Source organism: Danio rerio, chromosome 23 (genome assembly GCF_052040795.2).
Source record: "Danio rerio strain M-AB ecotype USA chromosome 23, GRCz13ab, whole genome shotgun sequence".
In the NCBI taxonomy this organism is placed as follows: Eukaryota; Metazoa; Chordata; class Actinopteri; order Cypriniformes; family Danionidae; genus Danio; species Danio rerio.
Window position 1 is genome coordinate 40833853 of NC_141043.1, and position 22787 is coordinate 40856639.

General features: G+C 35.5%; 1 protein-coding gene and 1 long non-coding RNA gene across 2 annotated transcripts in view; one reads left to right on the forward strand and one right to left on the reverse strand.

The window, feature by feature from the left end:
• LOC141380541 (uncharacterized) overlaps positions 1-8610 on the forward strand; it is a 32151-nt gene extending 23541 nt beyond the window's left edge. The window contains exon 4 of the long non-coding RNA XR_015524108.1: positions 5926-8610. This is a non-coding gene — a long non-coding RNA (uncharacterized LOC141380541). The remainder of the gene's footprint in view (positions 1-5925) is intronic.
• A 3113-nt stretch (positions 8611-11723) lies between these two features.
• On the reverse strand, positions 11724-20665 carry tor1l3 (torsin family 1 like 3). The gene is given in 5 exon segments (NM_200856.1): positions 11724-12198; positions 14344-14477; positions 14552-14727; positions 18786-19036; positions 20389-20665. Coding segments are annotated over 5 exon segments (987 nt in total). The 5' UTR covers positions 20564-20665; the 3' UTR covers positions 11724-11947.
• Positions 20666-22787: the final 2122 nt, after the last annotated feature.

A 22787-nucleotide genomic window follows, 5' to 3' on the forward strand; every position in this document is an offset into this window, starting at 1 on the left:
GCTATGGGGCCAAAAACCAAGATTTTGGACATTTTTGACCGCTATACGTTCACCGTTTGTCGTAGACTCAAAAACTTTACATTTTTTCAATCCTTGGGTTAGCCCCAACAAAAGTGCACAGCTGAACTTTTTGCTCTACGACGCACCGTTTTCCCGCTACATCGCGATTTGTCCGAAACCTACTTTTGCGAACTAGTCCTAGGTTTTACACTCCATCTAAACCAAACCAGCTCTCAAATATTCTCTGGACACTGAATATCAATAATTATCAAAAAAAAGTTGACATTTTTATTCTCACTCGAAACAGTACACAACAATGTTTGACGCTAATTGAAGCTAAATGCTAATTTGAGCTATAACTTTTAAACGAAATGAGATATCATCACCAAACTTGGTACACACATGCATAAGCTCGATTTGAGGTGACACTGCAAAACCCGCAGACTTTGGCCACATGGTGGCGCTATAAAGCTAAAAAAACATAAAAATTACTCTAACCTTACAGCCGTTAGTCCGATCAGCTTGAAATTTGGCATGCAGTGTCTTTGACCAAGTTGTCATAACATACTATAAGGACATTGGGATATCTCAAAAAACATGGCCGCCATTGGCCAATTAAAATTGAGCAGCCATTTAACAAGGTTAACGATGAGTGATCAAAACGAAACTCGCTGGGCATGTTCGACTTAAGGTCCTAGAGGTCTGTAAGAATTTTGAAAGAAATCGGCCACTAGGGGGCGATTTTACGTATTTTTAGTGAGTAATGGGTTGTGTATCATACAACCTTTTGCGCAACCACACAAAATACATATCATATGATAGGCCTGCTCATACCAAACAGTTTGACACTCAAACCACTGCTGTCACTTACACCGTTCGTAAAATATTCCTCAATATAGGAAAAACCTACTTTTGCGAACTAGTCCCTGGTTTTTCACTCAATTGCAACGAAACCAGTGTTGTTGGAATCTCTGGACTGTGTAGATCAATAATTATCAAAAAAAAGTTGAACTTTTCACTTCTGATAGCTGTAACAGGCTCATTTACAAAAGAGGCGTGTCCACACGAACCTACATGCCTGTAAACCAATAAGAAAAACTCACAACATCACAGAAATTGGTGAGCACATGTGGCATATCAACGAGATGAAACTTGCAAAATTTTGTGACGATCAAACCATAGGTGGCGCTACAATAGCAAAAATAGTCTTTAAATATTGCTAAATCGCTTAAATATAAAGTAAATTTGCTTCATTTACATACTATTTCACAAAAAACACTCAATCTACATATCATATGATAGGTCTGCTCATACTGAACAGTTTGAGACTAAAACCACTGCTGTCACTCAAACTGTTCATTAAAAAACTATCAATATAAACAAAACCTACTTTTGCGAACTAGTCCCTGGTTTTTAACTCAATCGCAACGAAACCAGTGTTGTATAAACCTTTGGACTGAGTAGATCAATAATTATCAAAAAAAGGTTGAACCTTTCATTTTAGATAGCTGTAACTGGCTCATTAACAAAAGAGGCGTGTCTACACAAATCTACATGCCTGTAAACCAATAAGGAAAACCCAAAACATCACATAAATTGGTGAGCAGATGTGGCATATCAATGTGAATAAACATGCAAAATCTTGTGGAGATTGGGCAATAGGTGGCGCTATATTAGTGGAAATGGTTCTAAAAACATGCTAAAAAGGCTTAAAAATGAAGTAAATGTGCTTCATTTACACACTTATCACTGAAATGATTTATAAGTAATTTTTTTCTGTCCATCTTGGATGTTTAAAGGTCTCAAAAACACATAATTTCAATATTCTATCATTTTAGCCACTATAACAGACTTTCAACTGTCACCTACCATTTCTAACCACTAGATGTCACAACAAGACCACTTATTTATTGTTCATAACATTTGCATACCTTTGTTTTGTTTTTTTTTACATTTTGTAAGTTTAAAGTCAGGGAAATTGCATTTAGGATCATTCTGAATCACATTTTGACCTGATGTAAACACTGTTATGCATTAAACATCTAATTTGGTCCCAGTTAACCTCTTCATAATAATTCTAATAGGTAAAACTGGTTCTATGATTAAACACATTGTTTTAAAACATGTAAAGAAAATCACAACTGTGGCTTCTAGATGGCAGTAACAGAGCACTTGATGTTTATTTTACTGCTCTATAGCAAAGAATGTAATGTAATGCATTCTGAATCCCAAACTGACATGGCATAAACACGGTTAATCCATTTAAGATCAAATTTAGTCAAAGCTTGTCACACTTTTTACTCTGTAGATTTATAATTATTTTAATAAAATACAAAATTTTAATTTCATACAGTTAGAACATTCTCAATTATAGAAGGGATATGTTTATGCACACCTAAATGGCTGTAATCACATAAATAAATTACACTGTGGCCACTAGATGGCACTAGGAGATCACTAATAGCTTATTCACTGCTCTTTTGTCATTTTTATTAAGCAGAGCTAAAATAGCCATAACTCATGAAGGAATTAAAATATCTTCACCAAACTTGTTACACATATGCAAGAGGTCAGTCTAAGCATATATGATGAAACACATAGACATTGGCCACATGCTGGCGCTATACATTGTAAAATCACTGTATCCGAGTAACCATTTTTCTGATTAACTTAAAATTGACATGCTGTGTCTTTGTCTAAGGTGCCATGACTCGATCTCCACATTATATCATAGGGCTGCTTATACTGGTCACTTTGACATAAAAGCGGTCACTCGAAATGTTCATTAAAAATTTGTCAATATGTAAAAATCGAAGTTGCTTCTCTGGAGGGTTTAATCAAACATTTGTTAGCTCAATCTATAAACTCTAACACTGTAATCGTATATTTCGTTGTCGAATTAACTACTTACAGGCGTCCTAACCGCTATATGACCTTACCCTGCTAAACTGCTTGACCCCCGTTAATTGCTGCTCGCAGCTATATTTATTATTATTATTTATTTATTTATTTTATTTTAGTTTTTTGGGTATTCCCTCATCTATAAGTGGTTAAATTGTTGGGAAAGGAAAAATAGTATATAGAGCTGAAGTCAGATATAGCCCCTCTGTTTATTTTTCCACAATTTCTGTTTAACTGAGAGAAGATGTTTTCAACACATTTCTAAACATAATAGTTTTAATAACTCATTTCTAATAACTGATTCATTTTATCTTTGCCATGATGACAGTTAATAATATTTGACTAGATATTTTTAGACACTTTTTTTTAACTAGGCAGGTTAGGGTAATTAGGCAAGTTATTGTATAATGATGGTTTGTTCTGTAGATTTACCAGAAAAATATAGCTTATAAGGGCTAATAATTTTGACCTTAAAATGTTTTTTTTTTTTATTCTAGCCGAAATAAAACATATAAGACTTTCTCTAGAAGAAAAAATATTATCAGACATACTGTGAAAATTTCCTTGCTATGTAAAACATCAATTGGGAAATATTTAAAAAAAGAAAAAAATTCAAAGGGGGCTAATAATTCTGACTTTAACTGTATATATTGAAATATTGTTGGAACCACATGAGGTTATTATTATGAGTTATTATTAGTTTTTTTTTCTCAGTGGCTTTGGTGCATTTCTCACACTATTTACTTTTGAACAACAGTTAATGCATTTCTCAAAACAATTAGTACAAACTGCAAAAGCTATTTGATAACCTGCAAACGCGTGTCACATGCTCAAAATGGAGAGCTCATTTCTTAAAAGCAAGTATTGATGTCAGTGAAAGTGTCAGTAACATCAAGATGAAAAGTCCTGACACCATTGTTTATGAACAAGATAATGTTTTCATTATGACAGCTTACTCTGAACATTTTTTACAATGCAATGAAGTCAGATTTTGCAGACACTTCCCGAAAATCCTTAATACAGCACCATATACTATTTTACAGCCATTTGAAAACTGCATTATAGACATCACTGCATTTAGTGAGGTATCTGAGTATAAGACACTGAATATGTATGTTTCACATTTTAACTGCAGATGCTTTTTGCATTTCAAATTTTTTCACAGCATTGTGCAAAAGAAAAAGAATACACCCTTATTTACAACAAACATAAACTCCCTTTAGTTAAAAAAAAAGATTAATGTTTTTTTATAAAATTAGCTTGACTGATTTTGACAACTAGTTCAACATTTTTAATGACTCGAGTAATGAAACGAGGACTATTAGTTTTATATGGAGTGACTATTCAGCATTCACAAGTTTAGTTCATTTTGACTGACGTGACATAAGCAAATGATGATGTTATAAACAGCAGAGAGTTGTATGAAAGCAGTTGATGCATGTCTAAAAGCATTTGCAATTTGTTGGAAGGAATGAGAAACTGCTATTATGTGCGCAAACTACTAATTGTTTTGAGAAATGAATTTACTGTTATGCAAATGTAAATAGTGTGGTGAGAAATGCGCCACTAAAAAAAACTGTAACAGAATTTTTTATTTGGTGGCGGACTAACCCTTAAAGGATGTTAGTAGGTGCAGGTAAAGCTGAACAGGAAATAACTTGGAGGAAATTAGATGGAACAGGTTTGAGCAGTAAATTATTAGGATGACTGGAAAGAATTGAGTTTTGACAAGTCTGCCTCTTAAAGCATTTGACAAGATGACTGGGTTTGTCTAGTGATGTAAAAGAGTGTGCCCTCTAACTCACTTATTCACTTTGCTTTTGATTAGTCAATGTTTATCAGGGGTCGCCTCAGTGGAATGAACCACCAATTACTCTGACACTTTTTTTAACTGGCCCTTCCAACCATAGCCCATCACTTTTTTCAATTCACATACAGTACTATGGCTAATTTAGTTCATCCAATTCACCTATGCCGCATGTCTTTGGACTGTGTGGGAAACCCGGAAGAAACCCATGCAAACTCCACACAGAAGATCTAATGGTCCACGATCTAATGGACTCGAACCATGCTATAACCACTTAGCCACCATGCTACCAAAAACTGATGCATTGATGTTTTTTTTTTTATTATTATTGAAGTAATTATGAACAACCTAAGTTTTAAGTTTTGAACTGTTCTCTTATGTTATCAAGACAAATTAATTTCTATAGCACATTTCATACACAATATGGTGATAATTTAAAGTGCTTTACATAAACAAGAAGATAAAAAGTATCATAAAATAATCACAATAAATAAAGGAAACAAGAACAACAAATTAAAAACAGATTAAAAGTTTGTTAAAACAGGTGTAAGGGAATAAAAAGAAAGAATGAAAGATTAAAGAATAATAATAGTTGTCTGATGTAGCACAGTGCTCATTCGGTAAAGTCGTAGCTCAACAATTACAAGAAATTATATATGTATTATTCTCTGCCTTGTTTTTGAGCACACTCCGTTTGAATAGACATGACAATAAACAGTTCTCCATATTAACAGGCAATGTGTTCATTTGGTAGGGCTCATCCCTATGCCCTAATCCCTTTAAAGCGGTCCCACCAGATGGTAAACACTTAGGGTTTAGGGATTAGTAATGAGCTTTTAAAAATGTATTTTGTGAGACCAAACAATGGTTTTATCCTTTGAAATCCTTTATTTCCAAGTTTTGAGCACTTTGGTTTGGAATGACACTTCAATATGGTGGTCTTGACAAACTCAATTCCTGGGGGGCCGCAGCTCTGCACAGTTTTGCTTCAGCCCTAATCAAAGACAGCTTATCCAACTAACCAAGGCAACATAGGCTCATAATGAAAACCCAGCCCGATACACATTTCTGAAGACCGCAAATTATGTAGCCAGAGATACATATTGCTGCATTTAATTTTTTTAAACATATGCTATGGGGCGGTATGACACCGTTCCTTTTCAAGCTTATCAGGTGACCGCTAACCTCTGTATGGATGGCTTTCCCACTGTAACCAGTTTGTCCTGTTAGTTCGCCATGGACGTCAGCGGACTTGAGACGCAGAGAGGAGCTGACCACGACGATGGGGTTCGAGTCCGGTGAAGAACGGTTCCAGAAAGCAGGTAGGACGGTGCCCTCCCTATTTTGCCACCCTAGGTCACCTCTATGCAGGCACGTGCACACATAGGGCTCAACCTGTGCAGTGCACATGCCCTTTTTAGTCTTGTAGAGAAAGTGCCCTTCCAATATGATCAAAAGTGCCCCTGCTTTTCAGTACGCGCGCAACAACAACAGCAGTCGATTGGTCAGTCATTCATTCAGTCAAACAGTCAGTCAGCAGTGGCTTCTGTTGGGTTAACATGAGAACAGCAGGCGCGAATGGCACTTGCGAGAGAAATTTGAGATCTCAAAAAGCGTACACAGCGGCCTCTCGTAAATTTTCGAATACAAAAACTGCAAAAAAAACATACATTTCACAAAGTCTTCAGAAGTGTATATAGGTACGTTTTCAGACAGCGAGTAGTCTTGAACACCTTGATTAGTTGGAGAAAGTGTGTTTAAGGGTTGGCGCAAAACCTTGGAAATCTGCAGACCTCTAAAGTGTGCTTCGGGGGGTCAATATATCCTGTTTAGAATGCACCGAATGATACAACAGAACAGATTTCAATGTTCTGTGGAGGCGGAGCTTTTATTGGTACATTATAGAGTAGACCATTTCACAACTTGCTGATTTGGCAGACTCCCTTCATTATAGGCTGTTTTAGAGTAAAGAGAAAGTTTTGAGTTCTAAAACTTACAGGATGTTTTTATAATACTATGATCTCTTATATATCAAAAGATCAAGGGAATTTTGGTTTCTCAGTTCACGGCCCATTTAATGAAGATTGCTGTAAAGTTGTTAGCTGTTAGATTTGACAAAGGAAACAACATTTCCTACATTTTTTTGGAGATGTACCTACATTTACAATGAAACAGCATGCATTATACAGTTTTGTGAGAATACTTTATTAGTCTCATGGTTTAGAAAAATATTCTATTGACAGCCTTTCAAATACATTCAAATGGTACTAAGTGGTACTTCTAATCATCAACATATAGCGCCAGCTTCTGCCTCACTGACTTGCAGCCTTTTTCAGCAAAGACTCTGTGTATTTTAGGGAAGAAAGGCATGTCTCTGGCCACTTTATCTGCCAGATGAACATCTAAGGTTTTGTTCAGATAATACATCTCAGCCAAGACACACTGGCGCACATGCCTGAGCTCCAGAGGTAGAAAAGGAATAAAGTGATCAATCAGATGATGATCTATGAGACCGGAGTGCCAAAATCCACCTGGGAAGAGATACACAACAATTAATAGATCTGAGGTGAACAATTTTGAGCCAAATAATACAAGGAATTGATGAACCGAATGCAATTAAAATAAGCAACCATTGTAAAAAAATCTACAGCAATTTGAAGTTTGAGGAATACAAAAAAATACATCTGGGCTAGTGAGATTGCAAACGCTTTAGGTTACACGCATTCACCCCGTGCACACACCCCGCGCAGATTTTATTTTGTAGGGGAGTCGTGAGGCTCGTCTGTGTGCTGTTCTTTTTCTGTCTGATTCAGGCTCAAACTGATACGGTTAACAGCTACTCTGACCAACAATATTTACACCGCGCATGCTATTAGAGGCGTGATGTTTTTCCTCGTGACTTAGAGCCGATCCGCGAATCACAGCAGATTATGTTAGCTGACCAATCAGAGCCTCTTGAGGATGGGCCTTTAGGAAAAATTAGGGCTGTTTCTCTATTCCAAGAACACAGAGAACATACTTGCGTTCTTGTGGAGAACAGTCTTGCCAGGTGTCCTCGGAAGAACAAACTCAGGAGACCACGAGAACAGAGAACGCGTCCTTTGAGAAATGAGATGCTGTGTTCTTCCTGATGGTCACATGACCTTCACTTGTTTTAAATGGTAAATTATTTAAACATTACAGCACTCGTACAACGATTTATTGTTTTTCCCCTCTTCAAAATATATACTTTGCATAAAAACATTGTAAATATATGTTGCACAATATAAATAAAACATATTTTAATACGAATTTCAGCAAACAAACACCCTTAATGTGTTTATTCCTTTATTAATTTGTAAGTTATTTATTAAGTCATGTGGATGTTTACTTTCACCGTTTCCTTTAGGGAAACTCCCGAGGTAAATAAGTTATATCTCCGAACTTACATAATAAACCTATATAAAATGCTGCGCTTCCCACCTCCAGTCGCAATGACTTCTGGGACTTCCAGAGCAAGATCCGTGCTCAAGTCTGCATCAGTGCATCCTCAATATCGAGAACACATCCAGGAAGTTCTGCCTACACATAACTCCTCATAGAGAACTCACCCAGATATGGTTAGACTGTGACTACGGTTGTTTTTTGTTGTCTGCATTCAAGGTGAGACATCTGACATCCAAAAAATAAAAACTTACAGATTATCCAGATATCTGCTTGAACCAAGAAAATGGGACTTTAAACAGAGTCTACTGCTTTGTGTTGCTGTCTTTACTGCAAATGAAGTTAATATGGACTTGTCAGTATTTGTCATAAAATTTCATCGATGTTTACACAGGTGCTGAACATTTTTTATGTCTTATTTAATTTTATTATAATTTGTTGTTTCCTAAAAAATAAGTAAATAAAACTCTGATTGTTTTACTATGGTTGTTTACGGTGGACAGATTCACAAACCCATTCATACTATTCACGTTCTACTGCTCAGTTCTCCGCCATTTTTTTCTGTATATGTTATTCATGAACATAAAACATTTATATCTATTTAATATTCAAATTAAATGAAATAGAATATCAATGTTGTACAGTATGGGACTCTTACTGATCAAACTAAATCATTATAAAAATTTACAATTGCAAAAATAACACCTAGTAGACGGCATTTTAATTCAGTATTATTAGATTATGAATTTGTTTGTAACATTATTAATTAAAAGGTACTACAGATATCAAATTAAATCCACCCAAAAGGTGGCGGTAGGACATAATTAATGCAATTCAAATTAAGAAACTGAACAATACATTAATAGATCAATAAATAATAAATAATGAAACTGATTACATTTATAGACATACTTAGCAGGTAACATAAGATTTAATAAAGAATTGTACTCATGCTGGAAAATTTACATAATATTAATTTATATTCAGAATTACAGTATTACAGAATTACAGTACAGAATTAAAGTAAACAAATCCATTATTGAGGAAATAAACTGAATTAAATGAAAATGTTGCAAACATACTTTCCTTGATAAACAATAGTTTATTCCTATTCTTAATAACTTTTTAAAAAATCATTTTCAAACTCAAAGCAGTGTTGAAAGAGAAACATTTGGACACATGCCCAATGTCAATAATAGTCTTAAGTCAGATCGCTCAAATATTTTCATTTGTAAATTTTCCAGAGAAGTCTCCCATTCATTCAAAGGTAAACTAAAAATACACTGTGTTGCCGATAGGGGGAAGTAAAGTAACGTCATTGTGAAAAGGGTCTATTATATATATTGAAGTAGGCTATAGCTAAAATAATGTAAAAAGTAGGCTATATCTAGATACTCAAGTCTTAGCCTAGTCATAGTTTAAATACCAGCGTTTTGAACTGTATCCTCAAGGTAAGGGTTTTCATTACATAACATTTTTTTTGTTTGTTTATCATCCAACCTTATCATAGTTCATGATCACTTTATTTTGATTTTTGGTAGATATGTCTTATGTAGGGTCAAATATAAATGTGGTCAAACTCACCTGCAGGATTAAAAGACAAAGGTTCCGGCTGAGTAGAACTATAATTATAGTAAAGAAGCCCTACAGACGCAAAAACAATAGCTGACAGAATTATCATCGTGAAAGCAAATCTGTTTCTCCTTGCTTCAACACTTTCGTTTTTGAAAGTAAGTTGGGCTGTGACAGATTCAATTTGAGGTGTAGTACAGTTCGTCAAGCATAAACAAGTTGATTTGCCTCAACAAACTAGCTTTTGGTTTTATTTTTATTCATGCAGGAACACACTAGCCTGATCAAACACATGAATCTCCATTATGCTGTAAAAATCGAGCAGTGCAATTCATTTATTGAAATAAGTTCCTTTCATTGAAAGTTTCATGAAAGTATATTGTATTTAATAGAATTTTTGTAACTCAACATTTGATTCTTTTAAAGGGATAGTTTTTAGTTTTGAACATCGTTCAACATAAACTTGTCACAAACCTGTTTGAAATATTTGAATGTTGATATTTTGGTAACCTGCAACTATTGACTTCTATAGTAGATTTTCAGAAGCATGTTATGGAGAGTATGGTGTGTGAATATGTGGCTCAAATTTGGGCCCACACCAGACACTTACATACGGCCCACATACCGCATGGAAAGATGGCACTTGGGTGGTCTTCTCCTGTTTGCCAGATCTGGGCCACAATTAAGCCATAGCAATATCACATATCAGCCAGAATTCAACCAAATAAACCAGAACTGACCCTGTTCTGTGCCACAGTTTGCTTTTATTCTGGCCCAGATCTGGCCTATTTCTTCTAATAATGGATTAAAATTGGTAAACATTAGTGAATTATATTATTTCATCACAGGTTGTGTCTCACTGTCCCAAATATTTGACAAAAGTGGCCGATATTTTTTTTAGGATAACTGAGCCACATTTTCCATATCTTCTCTGGGCCACTAAAGGCTAACGGCTGCATTAGCCAGAGTTTACTGTGCTGAATATTTGCTAAAAGTGGCCCACATATGTTTTAAAATAACTGGGCCACATGTGCCATGTTTTCTCTGGGTTGCATTAGGCTCACAGCCAATAGCTAAAGCTTATTGTGCCAAATATTTGCCAAAAGTGGCCCACATATGTCTTAAAATAACTGGGCCACATTTTCCATATTTTCTCTGGGCCACGCTAGGCTCACTGCCACAATAGCCAGAGCTTACTGTGCCAAATATTTGCCAAAAGTGGCCCACATATGTCTTAAGATAACTGGGCCACATTTGCACTTACACATGTAAGCCACTTTAAGTTTAGACCCAGATTACCCTTAAATGACTATGCAACATTTTTGCCAACTGTGGCCCACATTTGTCCTTATCATTTGAGCCAAATGTATCATTTTCCACATGGGCCACATTAGACTCACATTCAGATTACATTTTGCCATAAGTGTCAAATCTTTGCCTTGAATGGCCCATATATGAATTTGAATCTTTGGCCCCCCTTTAACATTGTACAGGTAGGCCACTTCAGGTTCACATTCATTTTGTCTGGGCTGAAGCAATACCCCCAGTGCTGCATAACTGCCTAAAGTGGGCCACATTTGTATGCTATCTTGGTTTCTTTACAAAAAAGTGATCCCTTTGAAGCAGGGCATAGTGATGAGCTTTTAAAAAACATAATTTGTGACTCCAATCATTGGTTGTACCCTTTAAAATCCTTCATTTCCAAGTTTTAATGCACTGTAGTTTGGAACAACACTTCAGTATGGTGATGATGATTGTTTTCACGTTAAAGTGTGGTTTGGAGAAGTGATAAAACCTGTTTAGAACACCGAATGGTAAACAGGCAGTAAACAACTTTCTGTGGAGGCGGAGCTTATATTATTACGTCATAGAGTAGAACATTTCAAAGCTTTTGTTTTGGCAGACTGCTTTCTTTATAGGCTGTTTTTAGAGTAAAGACAAAGTTTTAAGTTCTGACACTTACAGTGTGTTATTATAATACAATGAACTTATACATATCAAAAGATTAGGAGAATTTTGGTTTCTCAGTTCATGGCCCATTTAATGAAGATTGCTGTAAAGTTGTTAGCTGTTGAAGTTGGCGACGGAAACATAAGTCCGTATGTCATACAAAATCATTTTGCAGTGTGCTATTTTGGAAATGTACCTAAATTTACAATGAAAGGCACGCATCATACAGTTTTGTGAGAATACTTCATTAGTCTCGATTTAGCAAAAATAATCAAATGGTACTGAGTGGTTCTTCTATTCATCAACATATAGCGCCAACTTCTGCCTGACGGACTTGCAGCCTTTCTCAGCAAAGACTCTGTGTATTTTAGGGAAGAAAGGCATGTCTCGGGCCACTTTATCTGCCAGATGAGCATCTAAGGTTTTGTTCAGATAATACATCTCAGCCAAGACACACTGCCGCACATGCCTCAGCTCCAGAGGTAGAAAAGGAATAAAGTGATCAATCAGATGATGATCTATGAGACTGGAGTGCCAAAATCCACCTGGGAAGAGATACACAACAATTAATAGATCTGAGGTGAACTAATTTAAGACAAATAATACAAGGAATGGATGAACTGAATGCAATTAAAAGAAGCAACTGTTGTAAAAAAATAAGAAAATAAATCATTGATGACAGGCCGATAAAGGGGTGGTCCACTATGATATCATATTTTAAACTTTAGTTGATGTGTAATGTAGATGCTTGAACATAAACAACATCTCTGAATGTAAGATGCTCAAAGTTCAAAGCAAAGGGAGACATTGGCTTTTACAGAGTTTGCTTAGCAAAGCCTACAGCAAACGAAGTTTGGGGACTACAAAAAATACATCTGAGCTAGTGAGATCACAAACGCTTCAGGTTCTGGCATTCACCACGCGCACACACCCTGCACAGCGAAGGGCATGGCCAGAGCAAAAATGTCGTCTAAATGCTGCTATTTCCACAGAGCTCGTTCTGTTTCTGTATTTGGGCATCCAAAGGACACAACACAAAAAGAGAAGTGCTTACAATTTAATTTCAAGTAAGTTTTAAATATGACAGTCATTTCCGTGTTAGCAAAGTAGCTGTATATAATCAAAGTAAGATATATGAACAAATAATGTGTTTTTTTTTTTTGTTTTGTTTTTTTACCAATGAAGCATGAGCACACATTGCTTTGCATCTTATAAACACAACCAAACCTTAAAAATACACTCTTGACTAGCGATGCATGGATGGCGGTTATATCTTTGGGCACTGCGCATAATCCACTGTAATGTATTTTTTAAACACATTTGTTAAAGCAGAAATGGAGGTGAAAACAATCCGAGAGTAACTTAAAAAGGGAGAATTAAAAACAAAACAAAAGGAAGTTAAGAAAAGTGCTGTGTGGGTGGGTTTTAGCAAAGGTCAACAAGGTTGAATCAAGTGCTGGGTATGTAATGGGCTATGAATGGCTGTAAAGCGCTTGATATGAAAGCCACAAGACCGGTCGCCTACCTCTAATATGAAACATCATGTGTGTGCTAAATCGAAAGGCTGGTCAAGTCAAAGTCTGACAAGCACTTTAAGTTCTTACATTCATCAGGATAGCAAAAAATACTGCTGGAAGTTACGTGGAGGCATGTGTGGACCTGTGCTGCCTTGATATACAGTACAGTACGCCCCTTCCATGTTGTCTCTAGTTATTAACGAACGATCCACGCTGCCCTATCATCATGCTTAAAATTATAATTATTAAAGTGACAATCAGATGCGAATATATATATATATATATATATATATATATATATATATATATATATATATATATATATATATATATATATATATATATATATATATATGTGCGGGCGGGTGGATGACTAGTATGAAGTTGGCATGGGCTGGTATAAGATTCTGACGGTATGATAACCTTGGATTAATATATCACGGTTTCACAGTATTGTGATTACTGCTCTAAAATATATTCTCTTTTAATGTCTGGGTAAAAAACAAAAATGTTCTTCCCCTTTAAACACAATATATTTTATTTTGAGAAACATTAAAATATTGTGGGACAGTAAACATGTCAGGTTAAATATTTCAAGTTAATCATTGACTTCTTCTGTCTTCATTAGTTTGAAAAACATAGATTTCTTTACAATTTACAATAGCATCTTTAGATATCTTTACTGCTGGAGATACTGTTGTCCTAAAAAACTACAATTTTTTTAAAAATAAAAAATCTTACACATACTTTAGAAACCGTATAATAGAAAGTTTTGGCAGTTTTAAAACCTCGACTTCTCCAAACTGCGGTATACAGTACCTTCAAAACAGTTATCGTCCCATGCCTAGTATAAAGCCATGGATTCAGATGACATTTCAGCTGATCCGCGCATCTCTATTCTGGACCACCCCTTTAAGTTATTATATAGAATAATGCACCACAAGGGGTTGATGCAGCCATGATGCGAAGCGATATGCATTATTTTACAACAATTCAATGGACCTGATTCAAATCGAATTGTAATTTTGCTTGCTGCAAATCTACTCTCCTAATCTACTTCATACAATTCAAGCATTCATCAGCCCCGTAGAAACAAAAAACTATTAATATATGAATATATGACTATATGAGTGTAATAAAATCTTTAAATAACTAAAATCCTTTAATTCATACTTTTCTCATTCTTGCTGATGCTTTCAGAGATCATAATCTCTAGATCCCTGCTGTGCATCTTTATCTCTTCCCGTTTTCTGCCTTCTCTCCAGAAATCCAGGGCCAGGTCGGCAATCACTTTCCCACCTGTATTACTACAAATAAACACAGATAATTATTGATTGGATCGTTTGGGGAATTATGATGTACATAAATTATAAAGTATAACCTGAGAAAAATGAAGATTGCTTTGTGGAATGACACTCCATTTACATGGGCGTTGTAGTCCAGGAATGGTTTGATCACATCGATAACCTGTGGTTGCATTTTGTCCATTTCATCAAAAATGAAAGTGGAGCGTGGAAAATTTGCTACACTCGTATGTATGAACTGCTTTAGCCATACCTGAATACACAGAACATGCAAATGCCAGTTAGAGAAATGATTTATGTCAAGTGTTACACCCCCACATGTGTATTATGTAAATAGTCTTTTTTTTTTATTTCTTTATTGCTAGCATGCACTTAAAGACCTACCAGAGGACACTCGATCCATCCTGCACCTCTGTCATTCACTCCGACTACACCTTCCACTATGCTTTGCACCAGTCAACCCACTACAGCTGTGACTCATTCAATCTGATCCAGACTCTGATTACACTAACACCTGCAGGACATACTATCACATATAAGCCCAAATGACACTATTTTTTTGAAGTCTTGTGAACATTTCTGAACGGTTTCTTTAATTCCCTTATTCTTAGTTTTATGTCTTGCATGTTTTTGATTTCAGAATGTTTTACATCAGAGGTGGGCAAACTACGGCCTACGGCCTGCTGCTCCTGAGTAACGGTTTGGTTCAGAATTAGTAAATTAATGTTGTAATACAAGTGAACGCCATTTGATGTCAGTATTGCACACGGTACAGTTAGCGCAACTAGTAGAATTAGAACACACTCTTAATCTCTTAAACGACCGTTAATGACTGAAAATGAGTCAGGCAAAAAAATTGACTCTGAATGTTGTGTGTTTAAGGAAGGATGGACAACAAAATACTTCTTCACTAATATCGGACAGAAAGCTGTATGTCTAATATGCCAAGAAAATGTATTGCTGTTTTTAAAGACTGCAACCTAAGAGGCCAATCACATTTAATGTGCATTTACGTTCCAAAAACGCGAGGTGCACCGCACTGCCTTTTTGTTGACAAGAAAAAAAGGAGCGTGGTGCGCTTTTTTATGTCGTTAGGCAACAACTGAATCGACTGAATTATTTTCAGGCTCATTGTTTACATTAACACACTCATGATAACATGACTTGGAATAACAAAGACTAAGATTCTTCTCCCGTTTTATCTCATAGTTTTATGATTGATATGAGCATATTAATACAAGCTCAAATAAGATGGTTGTGAATTTGACTCAAATGATATAATAATTTCTGGTTAAATGTTAATTTTTGTCATATAATATATTTTCCATGCATAAATTCGCTTTAAAAAGTTCTTTTATCAAAGATTTGTGGTTTTATCAAGTTTTATGATGATTGATCTGTATATTTTAAAAGCGGTTCAAATTAGATTATTGTAAATTTGACTGAATGGTAAACTTTAAGAATCATTTTTGTGTTAATATGAGATTTTTTCTATCAGACAATCTGTAAAAATTATTATGTTATTAATTTTTATTAGTATTAGTATTATTATTATATTTGATGAGGGATTATTTTATTGTTTTATGAAGATTGATAAGTGAGGATAAATATAAATCACGGTGCAAATTCATTTGACTTTTAAATTTGACTCAATAATAACTATTTAAAAAAACTGCTTTGTGTTAATGTGACATGTTTCTGTCCGATATTACATGTTCCATGCATACTGCCACTATAAAAGTAATTGTTTTAAGGATTTGACTTGTGGCTCTTCACTTGGTTTGCAAAACTTGATGTGGCCCTTGGGTCTAAAACGTTTGCCCGTCACTGATTTTCTGGTTGTTTGCTGCCTGCCCTGACTTGTTGCCTGCCCTTTGGATTACTCTATTGGATTAAGTGGTGGGAAGAACGAGGCTATGTAAAGCACTGAAGCAGCCAAAGAAAATTAGTCAAGGCTTCGAAATATTTTGACATCCATCTCTACAAAGACATCTTGCGGTCATTTTTGAGTATTGTTCTGAAACAGCTTCAACAAAGAAACAGTTGAACCCATGTTGTACACTGCTCAAAAAATAAAGAGAACACTAAAATAACACATCCTAGATCTAAATGAATTAAATATTCTTATTAAATACTTTGTTCTTTGCATAATTGCTAGCTGGTGGATTAAGTGAGACATGATGTTCTAGATGTGCTCAATTGGATTCAGGTCTGGGAAACGGGTGGGCCAGTCCATTGCATGAATGCCTTCACTTTGCAGGAACTGCTGGTACACTCCAGCCACATGAGGCCTAGCATTGTCTTGCATTAGGAGATCTCACAAGGTGTCTGAGGATCTCATCTCGGTACCTTATGGCAGTCAGGCTACCTCTGGCAAGCACATGGATGGCTGTGACGCCCTGCAAAGAAATGCCACTCCACACCATTACTGACCCACTGCCAAACCAATCCTCCTGGAGGAAGTTGCATGCAGTAGAACATTCTCCACGGCATCTCCAGACTCTGTCACATGTGCTCGGTGTGAACCTGCTTTCACCTGTAAAGAGCACAGAGCACCAGTGGCAAATATGCCAGTCTTGGTGTTCTCTGGCAAATGTCAAACGTCCTGCATGGTGTTAAGCTGTAAGCACAACTCCCTCCTGTGGATGCCGGACCCTAATACCACCCTCATGGAGTTTGTTTCTGACAGTTTGAGCAGACACATGCCCATCTGTGCCCTGCTGGAGGTCATTTTGCAGTGCTCCTTCTGTTCTTCCTTGCACAAATGTAGAGGTAGCGGTCCTGCTGCTCGGTTGTTGCTCTCCTATGGCCTCCTCCAAGTCTCTTGATGTACTGGCCTGTCCCCTGGTAGTGCTTACATGCTCTACGTTGCCAGACACAGCAAACCCTCTTGCCTCAGGTTGCATTGGTCCTGGACCATCCTGGATGGGCTGCACTCATGTTTCATGATACCACTAGTGTGAAAACACCGTCAGCATTAAAATGTAACCAAAACATCAGCCAGAATGCTAAGGAACTGTGCAGTGTGACCACGGCTACATTGTGTTATTTAGGTGTTCCCTTTATTTTTAAGCAGTGAGTGTTCCTAACTGGAATGCAGTTACCTTGGGTTCCAATTCAGGGTAATTGTAGTCATTAAAATGTGTGTTATTATTGCTCTATTCTTGTAATCTGTTGTAACATTAGTCTGACATCTCAACTGGTTGTGCATAAATATGTAATTTAGTCATGCAAAGTAAACATAATAAAAGACAAGTTGTCTGCACTGAAAGCCTAGTGGCGACTTGTAGCACCAATCAGACACTTAGGGCATCCTGAGTTTAAATCCTGACTTATGGACCTTACCGGATCCCATTGATCTTAATTTGCCACTTAATTTGGTACACCTTACTAGTACCGGTGTACTTACTCAACTAGTCTGGCCATTCTCCTCTGACCTCTAGCATCAACAAGGCATTTGCAGGCACATAACTGCCACTCACTGGATGTTTTCTCTTTTTCGAACCATTCTCTGTAATCCCTAGAGAAAGTTGTGCATTAAAATCCCAGTACATCAGCAGTTTCTGAAATACTCACACCAGCCCGTCTGGCACCAACAACCATGCCACGTCCAAAGTCACTGAATTCAACTTTCTTCCCCATTCTGATGCTTGGTTTGAACTGCAGGAGCTCATCTTGACCAAGTCTACTGTACATGCCTAAATGCATTGAGTTGCTGCCATGTGATTGGCTGATTGGAAATTTGCATGAACGAGCAGTTGAACAGGAGTACCTAATAAACTGGCCAGTGAGTGTATATACCATTGTGTGGCTTGTTCCCAATGCTGTCAATCAAGTGCAGATTCCCCATTTATGCCACTTCTTGAAATGCTAATGAAACTTCCTAATGAATCACTTTAGTTTTGTAACATCTAGACTTTAGGATCTCGACACCCTGTCTTAATGTCAGTTTTGCATCAACCATACCTGATTAACCTCTGCCATTTATTTTTGACCATTTTTATAATAAAGCTGCATTTGGAACATCACCTCCATCGCCCATTTATTACGACTGTAGCCGTGATATTGATGAAGTGTATAGTAGGTAAACAGAATTTAAAATGCTAATTGTAAAAAAAATTATATATATATATATATATATATATATATATATATATATATATATATATATATATATATATATATATATATAATTTATCTAAAGATTAAATTTTGAATCATTTTACCTGCACAGATAAAGAAACTGACAAACATCAGCAACATTTAAACCAGTTCTTAGCTATCTTAACTAGTAAAATGCAATTTACTTACGCTGTACGCGTTTGGATCTTGATTGTCATATATAAATGTGTGAACATGCTTGCTGTTTTCTCCTTTAGTGTAAAGGTTTCTTGCGATGATTTTAGAGACATGGTTTTTTCCAGTTCCTGCAGTCCCGTGGAAAGAGAGGACCAGAGGTTTGTTTGGGTTGCTGTCAGCCATAAACGAGGACACAGCTTTTAGTACAACATCAGAGACAATGTGCTGGCCAAAGAGGGCTTGTCCTAAATCTGACTTCAGACCTGGAATATGAAAAAAAATAAATTTTATTTCTGTGTAGTTTGCAATGATAATTTACATGGCTGCTTTTGCCAAATCTGAGGTCACAACAAATTACATTGTATGTGGTAATGTTTATCTTATTGTGGCGCTAGAAAAGTTTTAAGGCACACTTTAACCTCAAAACAAATTACAATATAATTTTCAAAACAGCACATGACGTGATACAATAATACAATATAAAAGTAGTATACTCAAAAGTAACAAAATAAATGCATTTTTACTTTAGTTTCACTGCAATTAATATATAAATATAAATAAAATTATAAAGAATAATTAAGACAAATAAATCTGTTCAAATATAACACGGTTATAGTTGGGTTTGTGACTAACACTTCTCAATGCAAGTGTTTTTAGCCAACGTTAAACTTCCAGTGAATGGTTAATGTGACTATTTAAAGTTTTTTTACAGCATCAATGTTGTAATGTAATTTAAAATACATTCAGTTAAATAAACTTAAGAATTGATTTAGTTGTTTAAGAATAAAATGAGATGATAACCATGTGAAAACACGAGCTGTCAGAACCAGCAGCTGGCGCAGAAACTCCATTTAAAATACTGAGGTAAAATAACTTTTCATATTTTAAAGGGATGGGAGGGAAATTTAAAATAGTGCTTCTTGTCTAGTATGAGACCCACTTTATATCAACGATTTTCCTGCTGAAAAAAAAACAGCTTAACAACTTTTAGCTGGTCGAACAGCCTAGTTTTAGAGGGGGTTTAGCCATTTTCAAGCAAGTTTCCAGTCATTTCCAGCCTGGTCTTAGCTGGTCAGGCTGGAAAATGACCAACTAAAACCAGCCTGGTTTAAGCTAGACTTAGCTGGTTTTGGCTGGGCTCCCGGCTAGTTCCCAGCCTGACCAGCTAAACCCTCTAAAACCAAACTGGTCGACCAGCTAAAACCAGCCAACAAGCCTGGCTGGTTTAAGTTGTTTATTTTTTCAGTAGGGCTATTAGGGAGTGAATATTACTTATTTTAAAAGAAAGCAGATATTTTCATCAAAAAAACAAAAAGAAAGAAAGAAAGAAAGAGGACAGTTCACCAGAAGCCATTCGGGCTGCATTAAAATTCCGTGTGCATATACCCCTTTTCGTTAGAGACGGTCCCTAAATTTGCGACTATCAAACGTTCAAAGTCAAACGAACTTTGGTTATTAACAGCGGTCAAAACAGGAATTGTCAGTACATAACACGTTCAATTTTAGTTTGTTTACCAACAATATCACTGGAAATTATCAACTTATTTTTATTTTTATCTCTTGCAAACTCAAACATAAAGTGGTCAATGGTCATATATTGTACGAGTATACTCACCTGCAGGATTAAAAGTCCGTAAAGGTTCCGGCTGAGTAGTAAAATACATGACTACTGAAACCAGAACCACAGACGTTGTTATAATGAGCCCACCAGCCACAACCATGGACTCATTATCTGTAGACACAATGCTAATGACAGACCCCAAAATAAGTAAAAGATGCAGTGCCTTCATCGTGAAAGCAATTCTATTCCTTTCTTAGTTCAATACTTGTTTTTGAAATAGGTTGGACCCTGTACCTGACAGATTAAGATCAGTGTAGTACTTCCTCAACTGTAGCCTATAAAACAAGCGGATGGGCTTTTACTAACTGCAGCTTTCAGTTTCACTCAGGTTTCACTTTATTGCTGAAAGAACACTCCAATCAAAACACACATCTCCATGAGGCTATGCTGTAAAATCGAGCAGTGCAATAAATTAATTGAAATGAGTTACTTTCACTAATTAATAGAAATAACTCAACATTTGATTCCATTAATGGGATTTTTTTTTTAATTTGCAAAAAAAAAAAAAAAGGTTGACATGTTTATCAACATTATTTGCAATACGGAATATGAATTACATTGTCAATGAGAAAAGATACAAGAGAGAGAGAGAGAGAGCAACAAACAAAGAAATAATAAAAAAGCTTGATATAACCTAGAGGGTAAGACATTTAATAATCAAGTACAGTTTATAAATTAAAGTCATAACAAAATGATATAGTTCTGTTTGCTTTCTTATTTTCAGATAATTAAATACAATTTAAATAATGAATAAATTCTTGCAGAAAACAAGAAAAAACAGGAAAATATGGGTTGGTATTGGTAAATTTGTGTATAATTCCATTAAAGGGATAGTTTACTCAAAATTAAGCATAATTCTGTCATCATTCAATTTACCTTCTTTTTTTTTTTTTTTTTTTTGATTAATTATATTAAAGAAGATATTTTGGTAACCTGTAACAAGCGACGTCCATAGTAGCCCATTTATTTTTCCTACTCCGGATGTCAATGGTTACAGGTTTCTAACAATTTTTAGATCTTTTGATCTTCAGATTTTTTTATTAGTTTTCAGAATCATTTGATGGAGAGTTTGGTGTGTAAATGAACTATCCCTTAAATAGTTAACTATCCTTCTAAAATTAATCTAATCTGATTAAACCTAACCTGGCTAGGAACTAGACTTACAGGCTGCTCTAAAAATGTTAATGAACAATCTTTTCATAATTTCTACATTTAAACCTGAAAACTGTTTTAAAAGTATCAGACCTACAGTTTAAATCAGAATTAACTTACATTTTTTTTTTCTTTTTTAAATGTTTCCCAATGTTTCACAGAGCAAGGAAATGTTCACAGTATGTCTGATAATATTTTTCCTAAAATCTTATTTGTTTCATTTCAGCTAGAATAAAAGCAGTTTAATTTTTTTATGAACAATTTTAAGGACAAAATCATTAGCCCCTTTAAGCTATATTTTTTGATAGTCTACAGAACAAACCATCAATATACAATAACTTTCCTAATTAACCTAGTTAAGCCTTTAAATGTCACTTTAAGCTGTATAGAAGTGTCTTGAAAAATATCTAGTCAAATATTATTTACTGTCATTATGGCAAAGATAAAAAAAAATCAGTTATTAGAAATGAGTTATTAAAACTGTTATGTTTAGAAATGTGTCTTCTCTCCATTAAACAGAAATTGGGGAAATATAAACAGGGGGGGCTAATATTTCGGGGGGGCTATTAGTTCTGACTTCAACTGTACTTTCACTTGCTTAAATTTTGCGGTCATAAGAAGACTTATATGATGACCAGCAGGTGGAGCCACATATTCAAGTATGTTCAGGTTTTTTCACATAGCCTGCAGATGAATTACTAAATTACTGCTGGTGAGGATAAATGCACTTAAATGCAGTGTTGGTTTGATGCATTACAAGTAACTTATGTAATCAGATTACTTTTTAAGTAACTAGTGAAGTTACACTTTTCTTTTTCATTGTCAGAAAAAAATAAAAATGTTAGTTAAAAAGTTGTGCCAGTTATTTTGTTTTCGTGTATATTGTCTGACAGCTCTTCTGTGAAATCAGGAATAAGTGCAGATGTGTTTGTTGTGTACGGTGTGGAAGCATATACTTATTTGAAATGTTTTGAAACTGAGTAAGAATGATTTCAAATGAACAAAAACTGAGAAATACAAACTCTGAATATTTTTTGTTTGTTTGTTTGTTTTGATGAATGTTGAACTTTCTTTTCATGCATCCGATTAATCAATCAGTACAGAAATGCACAACTGGGCCCAGATTTTCAAAAGTAATTTTGGATCACAGAATGGATCAAATCTTGGGAAGGGGTTTTTCAAAAGTAACAGAGGGATTTTAAATTAAGATCAGACCACATAGTCCAATATTACGTTTGATT